At 45.1% G+C, this 21184-nt stretch overlaps 1 protein-coding gene across 6 annotated transcripts in view; it reads right to left on the bottom strand.

Moving 5' to 3' along the window:
* The window catches only part of Pde8b (phosphodiesterase 8B), a 216048-nt gene that overhangs the window by 66631 nt on the left and 128233 nt on the right, over nucleotides 1–21184 (bottom strand). For all 6 annotated transcript variants that reach the window (XM_057789955.1, XM_057789956.1, XM_057789950.1 and 3 more), the window contains exons 3-5: nucleotides 10533–10723; nucleotides 7394–7453; nucleotides 4417–4474 (exon numbers count right to left, since the gene is read on the bottom strand). In XM_057789955.1, the coding sequence (XP_057645938.1) occupies nucleotides 4417–4474; nucleotides 7394–7453; nucleotides 10533–10723 (309 nt within the window). The remainder of the gene's footprint in view (nucleotides 1–4416; nucleotides 4475–7393; nucleotides 7454–10532; nucleotides 10724–21184) is intronic.

The following is a 21184-nucleotide window of genomic DNA, read 5'->3' as shown; positions in this document are numbered from 1 at the left end:
GAATACAAGTCAAAAGCACACTATGATATCATTTCATTCTCACTAGAATAGGTATAATTTCAAAACGAAAAATAAGTATTAGTAAAAATGTGCAGAATCAAAGCCCTGAGCATTGCTGATGGGGCTATGAAATGGGTTAGTTGCTGTGGAAAACAGTGTACGTGTTATTCAAAAGTTAAACTCTAGGTATATAATCGAAAGCATTAAAAATGGCTACCTCAAGTAAACCCGTGTGGAATCAGGTCCACACCAGCTTCACTTTCATGGTATGGGGTAGAATAATGGTCTAGGAAGATGGAAATGGATACACAAATTGTGGTACGCACACACAGTGGGATTGTATTTAGGCATAAGCTAGGAATGAAATACTGATGTACGCTATAGCATGCAAAATGCTCCAGTGTATTAGGTGGGAGAAGATAGACACCAAAAGCCCCACGCTACATGATTCCATTTATGCAAACCATCAAGACAGATGACTCCTTACAGAGAGATGGCAGACTAATGCTTGCCAGAGTTTGTGAAGCAGGACCGGAACTGCTTAGTGGGGACTTGGGGCTAAGGGACATGCTTTAGAACAAGACCGAGGGTGGGAATTGCACATCATGACTGCTCTAAAGGCCGCCGCATTGTTCACTTGAAAACGGTCTATTTTAGTTTCAACTCAACTAGAAAAAAAAAAGCCTTTACACATTTACAAACCCTTAGTGGGTTGGGTAAAGGCATAAGCAAAGTCCAAGTCAAACAAAACAGAATTTGAACACCATTCATCAGAGAGCTGTGACATACGCGCTTCATACCAGGCAGAGACAGCAGAACCTTCTCAACAAGCTCAAACTCATCTCTACATTAAGTTTTCTAAAGATTCTTTGTACATGTATTTTGCCTTCATTTATGTCTGTGCACCACATATTTGTAGTGTCCATAGAGGCCAGGACAGGGTTGGATCTCCTGAAACTGGAGTTACCAACAACTGTGAGCTACCAAGTAGGCGCAGAGAATTAAACCTGGGTCTCCTGGAAGGGCAGCCAGTGCTCTTAACTGCTGAGCTATCTCTGCAGTCTCGTCTTTACATCTTTTAAATTGAACACATTATTTGATGTAGGATATACAAGAAATCATGCGTTTTTCTCATAGGAACACGTCAACACTTTTATGAGAAATGAGGAAAGCAGAAAAAAATAGCCAATAAAAACAGTAAGGAGACAGATTTACTCAAGACTGAAGAAAATGTCTTACATTTTACCTCATACAGAAAATATAAACTTTGCAGAACTTTCCAAGCATATATATCTAGAAGACTCGCAAGCAAAAAAGGATTCCAAAGTACCCAGTGACAGCCGTGCTTCTTAGGCAGATAGATAGATGGAGGGGAGAGCGCCAGACCCAGCCGAAAGGTTTGCTTATAGATTTCCATCAATCAAGTCAGCCAGAGAGAAAACCCAACTCCTCTCTCCCCTTCTGCCTTAGCATGTAAGTGTGTGTTCACATATGCATGCATGTGTGCACATACCTCCCCACCCCCCACACACACCTGGAAGGAGTGATCTCTCCTTGAGGAATACCTTCAAAGCCCTCTAACTTCCCATAGGCTTCTAACTTCCCAAGTGGAGTGGAGGGGGACCAAGACAAAGCCACAAACACACACACACACACACACACACAAGAGGAAACACTTGCTCGTTTGGTCACAAAGTCAAGTTGATCAAGATTCACATCTGCCTGAGTTTTCAGATGAGGGAAACTGGTGCTAGCTGATGACCCTTCTCAAGGGTCACTGGAGACATACTGAAATTTCCAAGGGAAGTGTGTTTAGATGATGGTGAGATGCATGGATCTTGACTCCAGGAGCCCTCAGAACATCTTGGGGGCTAACAGGCTCAATTGCCAATGTGTGCTGAGGAGGAGGAGTACACGGTCTATAGATTCACCCGGGAGGCCGCCTTTCAGGGAACACAGGAGCTTCTGGGAGGGTACTCCAGGACATGGCTTGGGAAACTACATTAGTGGGCAGACCCAAGACAGAGGGAGGAGGGGATACACAGCTGCAGCCTTGCCTTCATTATGAATCTATAAGCTATTCAGATTTTGGAGTCTGTTTCCTCCTTTGGAAAAAAAAAAAGAAAACGGAGAAAATATCAAATCCTTCATATGTTGAGAAAAATTAAGCAAATCCTCTGGAACTGGGCCTGATAAAACACCACAGCTCCCCGACTTCCCTCTCCAAAGGAAGTTACTCTGGGGAGAAGTGTGGCTCACAGCTGCTAGCCCAGCATGCCTTCCACATTGCCTCACACGTGAAGCCCCATAAATACTTGCTGAGATGAATAAGCATCATTTTAGGCTTTAAAAAAAATAAAGGCGCATGAAGGTGAATATAAGAGCAGTTGCGCCGGGCAAGATGCTGGCTTCCACAAAGCACAATGTAAGCTGAGCGTCACCACAGCTGGCCACATCCAAAGGCTTCAGGGGGGGAGTTGTTGGGGGTTTCTTCCTGGATCCCCGCTCAGGGCTCATTGACCAATGTGCTGGCCCAGTAGCTAGTAACACAAAGCCAAGTTTCAGCAAATGATTTAAATCAAAACAAATCAAGAAAGAGAAACAACCGCACAGAAGGCAAGGCTAGCTGGCATATCTGGAAGGTACTTGGATAGAGAGCTGCCAAAGACAAGATCTTCCCCAAACAAGGAGAGCAGCTGCCTGGAGATCTGTCTCCGCTGCGCTGAGGCCACAACACACAGAGAAATCAATCGGGGCGCTATGTGTTTCACTGGGAGACAACCTGAGGGGTCGGGGCACCCTGATCCATTGGTGCATGGCCTTGACCAAATCAGACCGAGCATTCAAAACACCAGTAATCCCTGCTAGGCACAAGCTTGTGAACTCCTATTCACCATGGGTCCATTCAACGTGTATGACACATTTGGACCTGGGTACAGCATTGCAGGGTAGCACAAGACAGGTAAAAAGAAAGCAGTGAACCCTCTTTTCTTAATATTTGTACCTAGAGAGTGACAATCATTCCCGTCTAAGCTTTCCTGTCAACAGATGTGCAATCTCTGTCCCCCAGTGGGTAAGGGGTGAAGAGGTGTGGCCCACGTGGCACAGAAGATCAATAAAACAAAAGAATAATTCCAGTTATCTCTAGAAAATGAATAAGTTAACAAAAATGGCAGTCGCATGGTGTCTTTGCTGACTGTCCTCTGGCAATTCTGCATTCCCAAACTCAGAGGTATTCTCTTATCCATATCCAAGCAGGGAACATAAGGCAAGCTTTCAGAGACAAATGCCAACCGTCACTAGGAGAGATGGCAGACACACAGGAAGGCGTGTTAGGAGAGTTTGGAATCTTGCGACCTAGACACAGTCATTTCTATTACACATTATGAACCTCTGCTGCCTCCCATCTCTCACAGGGCTCTGCTGAAGTGTGCCAAAGCAGGGGAGACTGCTATCCTACCCTAAGGAAGTTACTGCTTCTCCATGATCTACGACCTAGACTTTTCATTTTAAATCCAGAAAAGCAAAGCACCATTATCACTTGAAACACTAAGAACTCACAGGACCATATGTCTGAGTTTAGACTATCAGTAAAATTTACAGATATCAACTATGGATTGCTACTCTATTTTGACCTAAAATGAAGCGATTTGCTTTTTTTTTTAAACAGTAGAAATATACATGTTTGTCTAAACATGTGAGGGAAAGACTATAAATTTTCTATATGACTCTAATATTCACATTTCTTTTCTCATTTAACTTTCTCTTCTTTATTTTAAATTAATTCCACTGTTTTCTTGCTATTTGCCCCCACATGGCTTTGCCTCCAATCTAGTTTCTATCTTACCTTGTAATCCTAGTAATATGTCTGTATTCCCTTGCTCAGGACAATCAGTCTTAATCTTTAAGCTGATATCAATGTATTTCATATAGTTAGGCTTCAAATAGGAGGCTTTTCTTTTTCTGGTGTTAGGCAATGGTTCACAAGCCAGCATGAACCTGCTCTCAGTTTAAAAGCTCTGGGCAGGCCCCTGGTGAGCACAGAACCTAAGCAGCAACGTCGGCACATCATCTTTCTATGACCACACATACGTGCCAAGTCTGATGAGTGAGATGGAGCTACGTGGGTCACTTGAGACTGCCGGATTTTGATCTGATGTAAGAGGTATTTTGTTATCACCGTGTATCGGCTGCTGTGATAGGTGGGATTAAATGACAAGAAGCAAGTGGTTGACTGGCACTTGCTTGTGGCTTGCTTGCTGCCACCCCATGCAGTGCCATTGCTTCCATCCCTGGTTCACAGCTCTGAGGCCTGTTTCCTGTACTACTGCTCATGGCTGTGTGCTTTGACCTCAAGGGAGAGTCAGGGAGGCAGTGCCCGCCTTTGAGAGAGGCATTCGGTCCCCTCGTACGTACCCGGTTGAAGCCGGCATGGAGGAGAGGAAGAACTGAGGCCTCTTCATGGTCACCAGATCTGCAGCAAAGCAGAAAATGTGGTCACTCAGCAGCTATAAACCGGGATTCCTCACACTGAAGCATGGAGAGAGAGCAATGAGGCCATGGGCGTTCGCTCTAGAGAGGCTTCCTGAACAACATGTGCCCGGGGAGCACCTGCCTGCAGGGATGCAGACCCCACATCTGTCTTCCAGATGTAAGCAGAACACAGGCAGTAGAGGAAGTAACGGCAGCATGCTGGATGTGCCTTAGCACGGGCGAGAGCCGCCCTAACGCTGGGTCGCCCTTCGGGTTTGGGGCAGACGTAGGAGAGCAGTCCTATAAAAGGCGATGTCACGCACGCTGCTTTTCACAAGTCTATGTCCCTAACGGAACTAGGTGCTCAGTTTCCTCCCCAAGACCCGGCTGGGCCCAAATCTCAAGGTGACACAGATACCCAACCTTACAGTCTACAGGACCATACAACCAAATGAGAAAGAGGTGTAAATCTGAACAGAAATCCAGAAGGAAAGGAAAACAAAAACTGATCACGGCCACCCATTTCTTGAGACAGTTTCCAATACTGAGCCCGGAGCTGGGCCATGAGTAAAAAGGTAGGGTGGGGACCTTGTCACTAGGATGTCAATTGTCACCATCAAGAAAGTGTCACCCCGAGACAGCCAGAGATGTGCATAGGACACATTCCTTGAAAATTAGGGAAGACAGCTGGGCGGTGGTGGCGCACACCTTTAATCCCAGCACTCGGGAGGCAGAGGCAGGTGGATCTCTGTCAGTTCAAGGCCAGCCTGGTCTACAAGAGCTAGTTCCAGGACAGGAACCAAAGCTACAAAGAAACCTTGTCTCGAAAAAATCAAAAAGAAAAGAAAAGGAAAGGAAATTAGGAAAGACAAGAAGCAGGGGAACTGGGTGGAAATGTCATTAGAAAACAGAATAGATGACCCAGTTTGTCTGTGGCTCTTCCCATAGCAGATTCCTGCCAGAGGAATCGTTTCCCTGACTCCCGACTTTCTGCCTTCTATGAATGAGTCAGTAGTACAAAGACTCAGTGTAATAATCTTCCATTTCCTAAACTACATGGTGAAGACAGAGGCACTAATTTAGCATCATTCTCTATATAAGAAGCATTTGATAATAATAAAAAAAACAGAAGTATCGTAACAAGCCATAGAAAACTACCCCTAGTCAAGGACTCATAAACATTCTTAATATATGAGAAGGACAGAAGGCATTTTGGACTCCTTGGAATAAGCGACCTTGGGAGATGCTGCATAGTGTGGTCTCCCAGCATCATGTCCACGGATCATGTTCAGATCTCTGGAGGTAAGTGGAGAAGGAGGCTGACTTCCTCCAGGTCCCGACTCATTCTTTCTGGAACCAGTCTTCCACCAGGACAGCGGGTATTGGCACCCACGGGGACAGAGCTTCACCTTCTTTGGACCGCATCCCATGGAAACCATCACGCAAAGAGCCTCTTGGGCAACATTTTACACAGAGCTCTGCTTAGGGCAGGCCCCTGCCGCTATGGCTTCCTCTTGTGCCAGCATGACCTGTTACAGTGCACTCATTTCAGCTCTCCCTGGGCCAGGCTGCCCTGCAAAATCCCAGACCTTACTGTCAGAGCTGCTGGCCAGTCTGCTCCTTCGTGGTGGAATCTGTGCCAAATGCCAAAGTAGAGCCAAGTCCATCAGGTCCTGGGCCCTAATTAGGATCTTAGTCGCTCTGAACCTAATAACAGCCATTAATTGACTATGACAAATTTTGCCACTGGCAAGGATTCCAAGTATTGTGGCACACATACAAACTACTTCTTTCTCTCAGCCAGCCCTGCATTTTAAGTGCAGAATATTCCAGACACTAATCCCAGGAGAACAATCTCTCATCCTAGGGTGTCACTGTACCGATAGTCAGGCCAATCTTCTTTGCCGTCCACAACTAACCTAAGTCTGTGGGCTGCTGTTAGCCACACAACGGTCCTCATCTAAGCCCCACAATCCTTTTCCTGCGATGGATTTGGCGCTTCTGTACTCCCATGCCGCATTCTTAAGTGACAACTCAGGCACTTTCCTGTCTAAAAGATGAACTAGAACAACGTCCTCTCCAGAGTTCTCAGCTTTCTTACTCATTTTTGGCATGTCATGTTGATGAAACCTATTTTCCCCTTGAAGTGTGTGAAAACGTGCTAACAGCAATTATGTAAGAGAGAGAAGGAAAAAAAAAACCACCCTAAATATTTTTGGAAACTTGGAAAACAAAGCCCTCAAAGCAAGTTCTAGAAGGGGCATTGCACAGTCTAAGATATGCTCCTCACAGTACTGGTTCAAAACCTGGACTGCATCATGTAAGTGTCTCAGATGGAATACTAATGCTAGGTGTGGGGGTGCTGCTGGGGGTGAGGGTGCTGCTGGAGGTGGGGTGCTGCTGGGGGTGTGGGTGCAGTTGGGGTTAGGGTGAAGTTGGGGGTGGGGTGCTGCTGGGGGTGTGGGTGCAGCTGGGGGTAGGGGTGCTGCTGGGGGTGGGGTGCTGCTGGAGGTGTGGGTGCAGCTGGGAGTGGGGGTGCTGCTGGAGGTGGGGGTGCTGCTGGGGGTGCAGGTGAAGCTGAAGGTGGGGTGCTGCTGGGTGTGAGGGTGAAGCTGGGGGTGAGGGTGCTGCTGGGTGTGAGGGTACAGCTGGGGGTGGGGTGCTGCTGGGGGTAGGGGTGCTGCTGGGGGTGAGGGTACTGCTGGGAGTGAGGGTACAGCTGGGAGTGGGGGTGCTGCTGGGAGTGCGGGGTCCTGCTGGGGGTGGGAGGTGTTGTTGGCGTGGGGTGCTGCTGGTATTGAGAGGTGTTGCTGGGGGTGGGGGCCTCTGAAGGAAGTGAGAGTTTCTATTGGGGGTGGGAGATGCTGCTGGAGTCAGAATGCTGCAAGGCATGCTGGGGTAGGGTAGGCGGTGGACTTACGCTTGTGAAACCACAGCCAGGATCACGGTGTGCTCAGAGGGGTTGGTGGCCCGGATTGACCTGTAGAAAGAAGTATCAAGTCAAAGCAGCGATGTGGGCTCTGTTACATTAAAACTATTATGGAAACTTCTCTGCACTGATTGTGGTACCAAATCAAATCGTCCTTCAAAGAAAAAGTTTCAGAACACACATGAGACAGCAAAGAAAGATGACCTTGGAAACTGGAACAACATATTTAATTAATTAATTAATTTAGTTAGTTAGTTTTATAATTGTTTTAAACTCCTGAGCATTTTTCCAACAGGCCAGACTCGCCAGTTTTCTACTTCAAAACTGGCAAACTCCACTCGAATTTCCTGTTTTCTGATCGAAATCTGACTCTCTTTTTAAAAGCATGGCAGTACTATAGACCCTCGATGATCAGTTGGAACCTAGGCAGCCAACTTGGTTGGATTACTTTCCTTTGAAAACAATAGATCATACAAAATAACAATAAAATTGACAACGATACTACCAAAATAACAGAATAAAATTGATCTAACAATAAAAGTTAAAGCGCTTGCTGGAAGGCAGGCAGACAAATGAAGCCTAAATCCTGCTAAAGATCACTCAAAAAGTGCCCCTCTCCCAGTTAATCTTTCATTGATGCTTCTGTACTTGGCCAGCAGCTGGCCTTGAGAAAGATTGCTGAACTAGGACCACCTGTAGACAATCAATGTATTCTTAGCAATCTCATAGACTACAAACACATGCAGGCTGTAATATTTTGAGGTTTGTGACCCTCACAAGATGTGTGATGTTGCACGAAGCTCAGATTCTAGACTGCTCTGGTCAGGGCTCCGTGAATCGGCCAAGCCTTTAATAAAGGGCCACATTCTTGAATCTACGGAAATCAGCACTGACCGTTTGAACCTATATCTGTGGTCTGACTTCTGCTTATTTTGAGATCTTTCAAAGAGGAACCATTTATCACCAAGACAGGTCCACTCCAGTGTTGGCGCTCATCACTTCCGGTTCCCATCCAACCTCCCACAGAGCAGGTTCCAGAAGACTCGGTTTACATGTGGGAGCCTAATGTATAGACACTCACAAAGGAACCAACTTCCATTTGATGAGAAAAAAATACAGCGTCTGAGAGGCCCTCTCTGAGATCCAGGGAGATGCTGTACCCGTCTTCCCTTCACACAGCTTCTCCCACCCAGTGATGTAATGAGGATACACCGCTAGGTCACCTTCTTAAGAGCCTCGACTTAGACAAGAAGCTAACTCACATACTGAACGTGCTGAGTGGGAGCAGGCTCCTGACTCCCTTTGTGACTGGCCCCTGCCTTTCGGGTTATTTCTTGCTCCCCAGAGAAATTGCTGTTAAGAGGGACTCCAAGGACTTCCTGGTGAGAAGACTAAGGGAGATCTGGAGGTGTGTCGGCCTGGGGTCAGTATGCTAAATGAAGGAAGGCCGGGAACCTACGCCCACAGAGGACAGAAGGGAATGTACTTCTATTGGTGCATGTCCACCACTCACTTCAGTACAGAACACTGTTGGTTGTCAATCAATTAAGAATCTGGCTGCCTCTAAGAGGACTAGTAACAGACAGTTAGCACATAAATACATACATACAACTTCCTTCTGACCTCATATTCCCTGCTCCCTTTTTGAGCACCTGTAACAAAGAGACAAACATCCATGCCTCTATCTCTAAGGAAGAATACAAAGATTATCCATCTAGTCTTGAATTATTGTATACCTGCCCTTGTACACCTGAAGCAATGTTTGATTATAGAGCCATACGAAACAAGTGAGCAAGGGCCAGGACCCTGTTCCAGCCTGAAAATCATTTAGAAAGAAGATATATTTTGTTTTGTTTGTTTTTTGTTCTTTGTGAAGGTGTCTGGCAATGTAGCCCAAGCTGGTCTTGAACTCAGTAATCCTCCTGCCTCAGTCTCCCAAGTGCTAGGATAACTGAAGTGTTCCATTATACCTGGTTAGAAAGAAAATATATTTCTTAATAGTAAAAATATCATTTTGTATGTGTGTGTGTTACTAAATAGGAAGATATTTCTATGAAGAAAAGTAAGATTTGAAACTGATAAAGCACTGGTTAGTAGCCAGGCGGTGGTGGCACATGCCTTTAATCTCAGCACTCAGGAGGCAAAGGCAGGTGGATCTCCATGAGTTGGAGGCCAGTCTGGTCTACAAGAGCTAGTGCCAGGACAAGCTCCAAAGCTACACAGAGAAACCCTGTCTCAAGAAACAAAACAAAACAACAACAACAAAAACCAAACCAAACCAAAACAAAACCACCCCACAAAAACCCCACTGGTTAATCAACAAAAATTCTTTGGGAAAATGCAAGTCATCAAAAAATAGCAAGGCAAGGCAAAGCCTGTGACAAAAAAGAAATTTTTAATCCATTAATATTTTTGTCAGGATACCAAAAGTTTTAAGAATCAATTTCTTTATTTTTAATTTACTAATATTCAATAAAAGTCTGGCCCCATATGTGACTGGTCTCTGCCCTGTTCTCAATTAATTAATGACTTTTGCAGGCCAAGGTCCAAGCAATCAACTTCTGTTGAATGGCTCAGTTAACATTGAGCGTCTACTTATGACCAAACAGGTGCTTGCTCCCTGAAGTGCAAGCGTTTGTATAAAAAGGTGGGGGCATGGGCCCTGGGAAGCCTCTGCCACTAAAGTGGCTGCCTTCTTCCCTCCATGTCTGGGAAGCCTGCTACAGGATCTACCCATCTGTGTCACGTATGGAAAAAAATCTCTGCTTCACACATTTCTGATGTTCATTTTGGGACAGAATAATGAAGTTTAAAATATCTACTTTAAATCTAAACTACGTGTAGTAAAAACTGTGTGAATTTTAATGACTCTTTGATGAGCAATACTCAGGAGGGGTGGGGGACCATCCTTTAAGCTGTAGAATGAGTCCAGCCTCTAAATTCAATGTAATTCAAATGTGCAGAAATGGGAAGGCAAGATGCGTCTGTAGGAAGGAACCATAGCCTGTGTCTTTGCAATCCAGATCTATGACTCTCAGGTCAGTGCTGGGACCCACGGCTGTCTATAGAAGAAATTCATTTAGAGCAGATCGGGGGGGGGGTACTAAGCAACTCAGACGAAGAAGGGTACCTGCACACGGCTTCTGCATCAAAGTTCCGGGTTTGCCTGTGATCGATCACAATGATCTCATGATGCTTGTCCAGGAAGCACTCAAGGGCCGACTCTGGAGTGCGAGCAATGTTGCATCTGTAGCCAGCCCTGTCACAGGCCCACCAGAAGCCGTCACTCTGACTATCCTCCTTTGCAAAGATTAGCAAAACCTGAAACAGAATGAAGAGCATCTTGAACCGAAATCCACACCCTCTGGACGGCACTGAAAACAGGCCGTGGGGACACTGGCTAAACACAGGGCTCCGAAGGAAAGCTGTCTGGGCTCAGCTCCAACAATACCTGGGCTCTCCAAACAAGCTATACCATCTTCTTGGATAGGAGCTAGTTGGGAGGAAGGAGGGTGGGACACAGGTAGGTGCTCGATCATTGTAGTGAGGAGTGGATGCTGCTGGCTGCAGATTTTCTTACAGTCAGCTCTATTTTTAAAATGAGGGAAACAGCATCATTACAGACAGGATAAGTCATGTGGGTTGTGCAGGTAGTACGATGATCTGCAAATGCACACATCTGGTCCAATGCAAATGGTTTTTGCTTCCAAGTCCCTGGAGGCTTCCTGCGCTCGGCACTAAAATAGCTGTAGAGACACAGGAACTTCAGAGTGCTGACAACAACCGGAGAGATTAATGTAAACACCCGACTCTTGCCTGCACGGCAAAAGACTGATCATGAACCGTGAGGCTGACAGAACCAAACTGAAGACGGCTTGCCTCTCTTTCCCTCAGTGCAGAGAATAGCCCCATCCATGGAAAAGAAGGCAGATGCCATGTAGACACGCCTCAGCATTCTTGAGCTCAGGAATCCAGAGTCGGGCAGCTGAGAAGCTAGGGAAGCCTTACCACCACTTGCACCTCTTTAGGGTCTAACTTGAGCACTGAGAACGAAGCCTGGGGGAGAGAGGGTGGCCAGCTCAGTTCCTTACCATGTTCCTCTGCCCAGGAGAAGGCTGGCACTTATGAGCTGCCTGGTCAAACCTTGACCAGTTGAGACAGTAACTGGTTTTATAAAAGCTACAAGAAGGTTATTCCTGCTTTATTTTTGAGAAAGGCTCTTGCTAGGAGTCCCCAGATAGCCTTGAAGTCACAGCCCTTGAACCTGCTGAGTAACCGGGTTTCCAGGCATGCACCACTGCAAAGGCCTTCACAACGATGCAGATCCTGCAGGCGTGAGGCATCCTTCAGCAATAGGGTGCGATGCAAAAACACAAGAATCGAAGACATTGCTAAGGCATGCTCCAGCATCCATTTCTGGTTTAAACAATTAGGACTAGAACAGTATTCTCTCAGCATGGAGGGCTTTTAAGGCAATACCATAGGTCACGGTAAAACACCCAAAGTGTTTCATTTATAATCAGAACAGAAATAAGCCACAGTGCCCAACTGCTACCATTATGTTTTTAAAATACCATATTACTTGAACATTAGAAACCCTAAGAAAGTAGACACGATAATATAATGAATTTCACCCACCCATTAATCAGTTCCAACAATAACTAACTACTAGCCAATAGGGGCTTGTTCTACCCCTCCCTCTAACCCAGTGGTTCTCAACCTTCCTAATGCCTTGACTCTTTAATACAGTTTAATACTAATGTTGTATTGACACCCCAGCTATAAATTATTTTGTTGCTACCTTATAACTGTAATTTTGCTACGGTTAGGAATCATAATGTAAATATCCGACATGTGATCCCTATGGGGGCTTTCACCAACAAGTTGAGAACCACTACTCTATCCCAAATCTTGTGTGTGGGGGGGGGCAAATACAATCAACATAATCTTATCCACACATATCTGTTAAACGGAAAGATTTATTCCTATAAGGACAAAACCACGATACCACTTCATACCTAAGCCTCCCCCAATAATCCCTGAACATTAAAAATATCCAAATATATCATGGATGTCAATCATCTCACACTCTGAATAATTTTCTGTTTCCTCAAGTATCATGCCTCCAGGAGCAGAAATATCTGGGTTTTTTTTTTTTCAGCATGATTTTAACATCTTTTTTTTTTTTTTTTCGCATATGATTTGATACCATCTGCCAGAAAACATGGGGCGGCTCTCTTTCTCTAAGGGCTCACCCTGACCAAGGTCTACCACTCCAGCCTGAGATGCACCTAACCTTTGCAGATGCTGAGATGCCACTAGAAAGAGGCAGGAGGGAGCTCTCCCTAGAGAGGTGAAGGGTGCTGCCTGGTGGGTCACGACATTGGAAAGAAAGCCTTCAGATCAAACAGTTACTATGGCAAGGACAAGTAAGATTGGGTGGAAGCTTTCTTGTGCAAAAAGTCATGAGCCTTCTCCTTGGTACAACTGTGATATTAAGATGAGAAACAATGTGTAGAAGCCAAGAGCCAAAAGCTGACAGAATCTTTTGCCTCACATCCGTCTGGTTACGTGATGGGTCTATAAACCAGAATCCCAACAAGCCACACCCATTTCATTGGGTCATTATGGTTCAATACTGACCAGTACAATAAGAATACAAATCTACTCTCTCCTATTGGACTATACTACAGAGTCCAACTCATCTTCCTCATTTCCCGTGTTTTTACACAAAACTGGAAGGTCTCACTTTTTAAAAATGTCATCAAAAGGTATTATTCCACAGATATTTCCTGAACACATACTATATTCCTGATATCTTTTAAAAAATCCCTTAGCATATGTTGTTGGACAAAATAAAAACTCCTGTTTGTCATAGTAAAGAGCAAAAAATAGACAATAAGCACATTGAGAAATGAGACTATGGAAGGTTAATAAGTGATAAAAGCCACATAAAAAGTAGCAGGCAGGGCTGGAGAGATGGCTCAGCTGTTAAAGGCTGGACTCAAAAGTAGCAGGTGGAGTGAGGGAGATCTGGAGTGGGTATCAGCACAGGGAGGGGGCAGGTGGTCAAGAAAAGAGTTGTTGTTTGGTCGTTCTCCAGGCAGAACTCTGGAAGCCCCTAAGACAGTGGTTCTCAGCCTTCCTAATGCTGTGACCCTTTAATACAGTTCTTTATGCTGTGGTGGCCCCCAACCATAAAATTTTCATTGCTGCTTCATACCTGCAATTTTGCTACTGTTATAACTCATAATGTAAAATATCTGTGTTTTCTGACGGTCTTAGGTGACCAGTGGGATCACAACCTACAGGTTAAGAACCACAGCTCTAAAAGGTTCATGACTATGTCTGGGGTGTCTGGGGTGTCTGAGCACCAGTGTGAGCCAGTGTGACCGAGGTGAGATGGAGGAAGGATGGGCAAAGGTCACAAGTGAAGCAGAGGGCTACACCATAGGAAGGCCATCTTGGCCAATTTACAAAACAAAACAACAAAAAAAAAACTAGGCATAAGACTGATTTAAACTGGGGACTGCATTAACCATGCTGTGACAGTTAATCTTGGTTATATCAACTTGGCTACATGTAGAATCTACTAAATCCAAGCAGCTGGGCACACCTGTAAGGGATTTTCTTGAGTAGACTGCTTAAACTGGGAGGACCCCCCCAAGTCTGGGTCACACTTTCTGATGGCTACCTACATTAAGGAAATGGAGAAGGGAGATCTTGGGTTTTGTCTGCTTTTTCTCATTCATCTACTCTGTGGCTGTGGCATTCCTTCAATGGTATTGGGATCCACCTCTTCTGGATTCTAATATAGACTGAAGAGCAGCAGCTCGCTAGATTTCCTGGGACCATTGAGACATCCGGTCTCATGGGCATAACAGCTGATAGATCCCTGGCTTTTCTATTGGGAGACAACCATGGTTGGACTACTCAGATCACAGTATATAATCCACTCTGATAAATCCTCTATGTATCATTATGACTCAATATTGACTGGTCCAATAAGAACACAAGTCTATTCTCTCCTGTTGGAGTATGCTACAGATGTCAATGAATTTTATTCATGTCATGCCCACTTTTTGAAAAAATAGTAAGAATCAATATTCCAGAAATATTTCCTGAACATCTACCGTGTGTGTGCTGTGTTTATGTGTATTGTTTTCATTCTTTCAGTTCCGATTCTACAGAGAACTCTGACTAACACACATGCCTTTCTGATGTTTTGACACCAGGACTTTGACATGGGGGAGACAGGAATTCTCAGAGTTGATGGATTCCTGACTGCCCCGGCACGTGGACACTGTCCTTCTGCCCTAATCAGCTCAGGACCAGACACCTACAAATTAGAAACAATACCTATATCCACGGCCCCCAAAATTTCCCAATTGTCCAGATTTGCCAGTCTTAAACTTGCATACACTGCCTGCCCTTATTGTCCCATAGGAAGGCTTCTGCACCTGTCACTTCCTGGTCCCCAGGACCCCTGAGTGACCTTGGAGTGTGTCTGAGTGGTCCCATTAGTGTGATGTCTCCCTTTCTTTTGGAAACTTGAACAATATTTTCAATGGCCTATTTTTCATGATGCTTATCTGAATAACAATAAAACTACTACTGATAATAATAATATATTTTACATTTGAAATGGAGTGTTTATATTAGAAAAGTACTTTCTAGAACATTTCTTTGGGTGATACTTAAACTTCTTTCCATTTATAGCACATTGATTTAGAAAAATCAACTCAAAAGCAAAATGGAAATCCATAGCTTTTAGGGTAACAACACAATAGCAACTATCTTGGAATGTGCTGGCCTATCTCTAGAAAATCCTTCCTTCTCCACGAAAGTGGTGGATCCGAGTCACCATTTCCAAGATCACAGCTGGTTTAAGGGTATCCAATTTCCAGAAATGTGGATTCCAAGAAGAGAAACACAGAGGATGATGACTGGGAACTGTGGCCATGGAAGGACTTGAAATTTTCACTGTTAAAGTGCTCAGAGGCAGCCTGGCCCCACTGCCACCTCTTCCAAGCCATGGCTTTGTAATTCTTCCTTGGATCCTGCAAAAAATTGAATCTCTTTCTCTCTCCCATACCTTTCCCCCCCCCCCCCTCTCTCTCTCTCTCTCTGCTCTCTGTGTATATATGTGTGTGTTTGTGTTTGCAGTACTAGGTACTGAACTCAGGAACATACACTTGCTAGGCAATTACCCCTAAGTTACAGTCCCAGAGTCTTGTTGACTATCCAGGCTTTCCTTGAACACACAGGAGCTATAAGCAGACATGGTTCATTCTGGACTGACCTCTGCTATGTTGGGTTCTCTTCAGGTAAGAACACAACTGCAGGCAGCCTCTTCTACATGGGAGAACTAGATCATAAATGGCCAAAGAACAATCTGCATAAACACTGTGACCTTTGAAGGTTTCTGTCAAAACCCTGTGAGGTTTGGCTTCTTAGTAATAATATAGGCAAATGAAAAAAGTACATTTGCTCAGCACACTATCGTTGAGATTTAGGGACCCTAAGGTGTCCTCTCAAAGCTACTAAAGAAGAGCTGAGCAGGGCTGGCCACCTTCTAGCCAGAGTCTGATAGTGAGGTATAGCATCTCTTCTAAGTCTTGGCAAATGGTCCTCTGTATCGCCGTCACACATCATCCCTGAAGAAGCTTTAATGAATGTGACGTGTTTGGCTGGCCCTTTATTCCCTCATGGCATTAACTGATTGCCTTCACACTGGCTATGTGTCCAGTGTCCCTCAACGATAGCAGCAGCAGCAGCAGCAACCTCCCCTGGCAGCAATTTCTCCTCTAATTCTGTTTATATTCGAGTGACAGGTCGCAGCATTGTCACTTCTCACGGATTGATTTGGGCTTGCTGGTTCATTCCTCCATCCGTGATCTCTTTTTGCATTAGGTTGTGTGAGTTTAGCACCAAAACACAGGAGGCAACACAACTGCACACTTAGTTGTCCCTGCTCTATCCGAACGACAGGTGGGCAGGAACCAGTGACAGAGATCTTGAAAGAGTGACACGAATGGTCACAGATCATGCTATACATGATCTGTGGGCTATCGATGTGGTCTATACTTAACCATTAACAGTTAAGACACTGTGCTCTGAAGTCGGGGGTCTAGAGGTATTTAACTATTCTTCACATGGTGAACCTTGGGTTGTATGTGCAAAGTCCTTGTCTGCCAGGTGAACAACCTCTCTAGCTTGTCAACACATAGAACTTTGTCAAAAATTTTTTTCATAACCATAAAGTTCCATTTGTTGTTCACCCTAAGCTAGAACAATGAAATACGGGCTGAGCCAGGGCTGGGAGAGAGACTGAGGGGAACAGGCTGCTTCAGAGCTTACAGGGGTAGGCTCTGTGCGTGGTAGTATCAGCAGCAGAGGCCACAAGCAGCAGGAGTCCCCAGGGTAGAAGGGTCACTGGGAATAACACATATAACTAGAGCCCACAGGTAGGGATTAGTGACTTCCCTAAGCAGTGCAGGGAGATCCCACACCTCCTCACCCCTCCTTCAGCAACCTTCCCTGCCAGCCCATGCCACCATTGTCATTTTGCAGACTTCATCTTGGAGGATGACTAAGAGACATATCTATAGTTACACAAATAATGGTATAAATTGAGGCCAAGATGACCCCGGACTGGCTCGGCTAGGTAGAAGGGACAATTTGGTAGTATCATGAGGAACTTCTCCCTCCTTGATGTGGCAGTCAGCTAGTCACAAGGCCATGTACTCTCTGACATATAAAACCCGAATGAAAGCCAGGCACAGTGGGTCATGCTTACAATCCTAGCACTTGGGAGGCTGGGTCTAATCTAGGCTACAGTGAATTTCAGACCAGTCTAGGCTACAGAGACACCATCTCAAAACAAACAAAACCCGATATTCAATGCCTCTAGAAAAAAAAATATGCCCATGTAAACACAAGAGAACACTTTTTGAAGGAATCTGTCTTGAGAGGAAAAGCTTAGGCCACAGCTGTGGGGATCCAGCTCCAAGTTCACGGAAAGCCCAGCGTGAGGCGAGTGAGGCCAGGGCTCTAAGCAGAGGCAGGCGGATTCTACACGCTGGGGAAATAAGCATGCTTCAGGCACGGATGAAGAAGAGACTGCTTGCTTTCCAGACAGTGTCACAGCGATACGAATTTACTGCTTCATAATATCCCGCTTACGTTTTCTTTTCTGGCCAAGTTACATCCACTCACCCGGGAGATGTGCGGCGCAGCTCACACTGCTCTTCTAGCACGTTCTGTTCTCCCTGGGCTCCTGGCAGCATGTGTGTAGCATCTCAGCCCCGTGCTCCCATGCTCCACACCCCAAGTTTCTGCTGGTGAATTCGGAAATGTGTTCCCAAAGCAAACACACACCGAAATACTCTTATCTCCCTATCTCCTCCCAAGCTTGACTGATGCAGCTAATTTATATTTTTAGCATTGCAGTGAAGTGACAGAATAGATGTTTTCTTCCAAGGGGTGGGTGCAAAACCACAAAACAAAACAAAAACAAAAATGAAAGCACTGGGGCATGCATTCGTTTTTCTGATACAGCTACCAAACCAGCAGCAGAAGCAGAATCCATGACCAAGCTAGCAATACCGCCACTGTGAGAGGGCTTGAACCTCTGTCTGTGCCCAGAGAGCATCTTGTCATCTCCACCCATGGTGCATAGAGTCTGCACATAGTAGGGGCTCAGATTCTTAAAGTCTTATATATTTTTAAGATTTAAAAAACTCTTCTATCTCTCCCTGACTCAGAGAGATGCGTACTCGTGTGTATGTATCAGTGTGTATAAGAGTGTGAGGTGTATGTGTGTGTGTGTACTGTCATGTGCCATGGCTCTCTTATGAAAGTCAGGGGACAACCCCTGGGAGTTAATTCTCTTTCCACGTGTGTCCCAGGACTCAAGTCAGGTTTGTCAGGCATGGCAGCAGACACCACTACCCACCGACCATCTGACCAGCCCTCTCCGCCATAGTTTTTGAGAAAATGTATTTCGCTGAACTCAGAGCTCCCCAGTTCGGTTAGACTAACCGACTGGTGAGCCCAGGAATTGGGTCTACCTCCCTCATACTAGGATTGCAGGTGTGTGCCACCATGCCCTGAACACAGGTCCCCAAACATGAGCAGCGAGCACTTTGCCGAGTGACTCATCTCAGGCACCACATGCACTCTTGCCTCTGTTCATCTCTTATCACTCTGGGTGTGTTTCCATGGCGCTAAGATTCCAGTCCTTTCTCCGGGTAGTAGGTTCTCACTATTCCTCCGTGCATCTCTGATCACTCTGGGTGTGTTGCCATGGGGCTAAGATTCCAGCCCTTTCTCTGGGTAGTGGGTTCTCACTATTCCTTCGTGCATCTCTGATCATTCTGGGTGTGTTGCCACAGGGCTAACATTCCAGTCCTTTCTCTGGGTAGTGGGTTCCCACTATGTGTTTTACTACGCTTGAAAGACCGAGTCTTCCAGGCAGCTGCTTCCAGTTATGAAGAAATGGCTATGAAATGGTAGTCTAATCTTGCAAAAGACAGGTCATATTGGAAAGGACAGAAATACAATGGAGCTTGAGATGTGCTAAAATTAGACCTCTTAGCATGTGTAACATATGTATGTATGTATGTATGTGTGTATGTATGTATGTATGTATGTATGTATGTGACTTCTTAGCAAGTGTAACATACATATATATGTGACTTCTTAGCATGTGTGACACACGTATGCATGTGATCTCTTAGTATGTGTGACATACATATGCATGTGACCTCTTAGCAGGTGTTACATATGTATGTATGTATCTTGTAACGTAAGTTCTTATCAGAATGAAACGTTGGCTCCCCAAAAGCCAGAGTTATGAAAATGAAGGAAAGAGCCACAGCCTAGGAGAAAGATATTTTTAAAAAATCTGTTGAAGAATTTGTAACCAGTATATATAAAGAATTTCTCTAGGGAGGCTGCTCACTGGCTAAAGTGCTTATTGTAAACTGTGAGACTTGAGTTTGCACCCCTAGCACCTATGTAAAAACTGGTCTCAGCAGGGATCTGCAGCCGCAGAACTAGGCGGCAAAGAGGAGCGTATCTTCCTGTTCAGTCTAGGCAAATTGGTGAGCTATGTCTTAAAACATACGACAGGGAGTGAGAGAAAGGCACGTGACATCCACCAGTGGCCTCTACATGCAGAAGCACAAGTATGTCCACCCACACACGTGCACACATGCTTATACCACACACACACACACACCAAAATTTCTTCAATTCAACATCTTTGAACAATTAACTCAATTTAAAAAATGGACAGAAGATTTAGCCAAATAGAAATGGTTGGAATAGCCAAAAATCAAATGAAAAAGCTTTTATTGATCATGGAAAACACGACTCTCAACTACAGTCTATGTGCCGTATTCACTAGGGAAGCTAAAGCTGAATTAAAGACAAAATTCAGCACTGCACTGGGAATAACAGGCTCCTGCCCCTTTTAGAACATAAAATGATGCAACTTTGGTAAAGGATGTGGGAGTACCTTTAACAAAACAGCTGCTTTTCTCAGTGCTGGTGATCAAACCCAGGGCCCTGCACAGGCTCTACTAGGGCTCTGTTGCTGAGTTACAGCTCCATTTTGGGGGTAGAGAGGACAAAACGAAACAAAACGGAAACACTAAATACATTTTGTTCTTAAATTTGTTAGGCGAATTTTTTTAGAATTCAGATTCGGAAAGGAAGAATGATCACATGATTTTACACATGAAAACATCCCAAGGACTCCATAAAAAAGAAAGACTGTATGTAACAAGATGGCTCAGCAGATAAGGGTGGAGTTTGATCCCTGGAACCCACAGTAAGAACGGCTGGCTGAAGCTGCCCTCTGGCCTCCACACACACCATGGCACTCTGGTAATAAATGGATATTTTTTAAAAGTACTGTATGAGCTCACAGATGAGTTCAGCAAGGTCACGGTCATCTCATTGCCCATGACCATCTTAAAAACTAAGAATCAAGTTGGTGACTGTGACTCACCTTGCAATTTCCAAATCCTTGCCAAAAGACAGATATATAAATTAATTTATAGCTGACTTTTTTAAAAAAGGTTTTTAAGTGTGTGTCTGAGTGTGGGTATGTGCACAGGCGTACAGAACCCTCAGGGGCCAGAGGCATTGGAAGGTCCTGCAACTGGAGCGACAGTACTGGTGAGCTGCCCACCATGGGTGCTGGGAACTGAACTCGGGTCCACCACAAGCACAGTGTGTGTTAACTGATCAGCCAGCTCTCAGCCCCCTGGTTGTCCATTATTTTGTTAAAAAGTGCCAAGACAATGCAGCAGCGAGAGTAATCTGAACCTGCACTGCTGGGGCAACTGGGCAGCCTATCAGAAAGAACGGTACCCACTTCCTATCTCATGTCACAAAGCTAATTCAAAATGGACTGCCCAGCTCAAGGGACAGGGTGAGAACACAGAAACTGCAAAGAAGGCAGAACAAACCTGCAGGACCTCAGGTCAGGCCAGGTAGTCCCCAAAATCCCCAGCAAGGGAGTCCCTGAAACCCCCCGGTATGACATCTAGAGACGCCAAATGATGAGAATGAATTTCAGAAGCATGCTTACAATATACTTCTCAAGTCAGCCTTAAAGACACTCGAGGAAAGGGTGGTTATTAGAAATGGAGACATAAATATGGAGGGAAAATATGTAAATATGAGTTACGGTGTTCCGAGGGAAAGACGGACGTAAAGAGCTAAATACAGGCTTAAACAGTGTCTGCAGTGCTGCTCCTGGGGTGGGGG

This window comes from Chionomys nivalis, chromosome 15, assembly GCF_950005125.1.
Source record: "Chionomys nivalis chromosome 15, mChiNiv1.1, whole genome shotgun sequence".
NCBI classification, from domain to species: domain Eukaryota; kingdom Metazoa; phylum Chordata; class Mammalia; order Rodentia; family Cricetidae; genus Chionomys; species Chionomys nivalis.
Note: the sequence above shows the minus strand (reverse complement) of the source record. Positions and strands in the feature narration are given on the sequence as shown.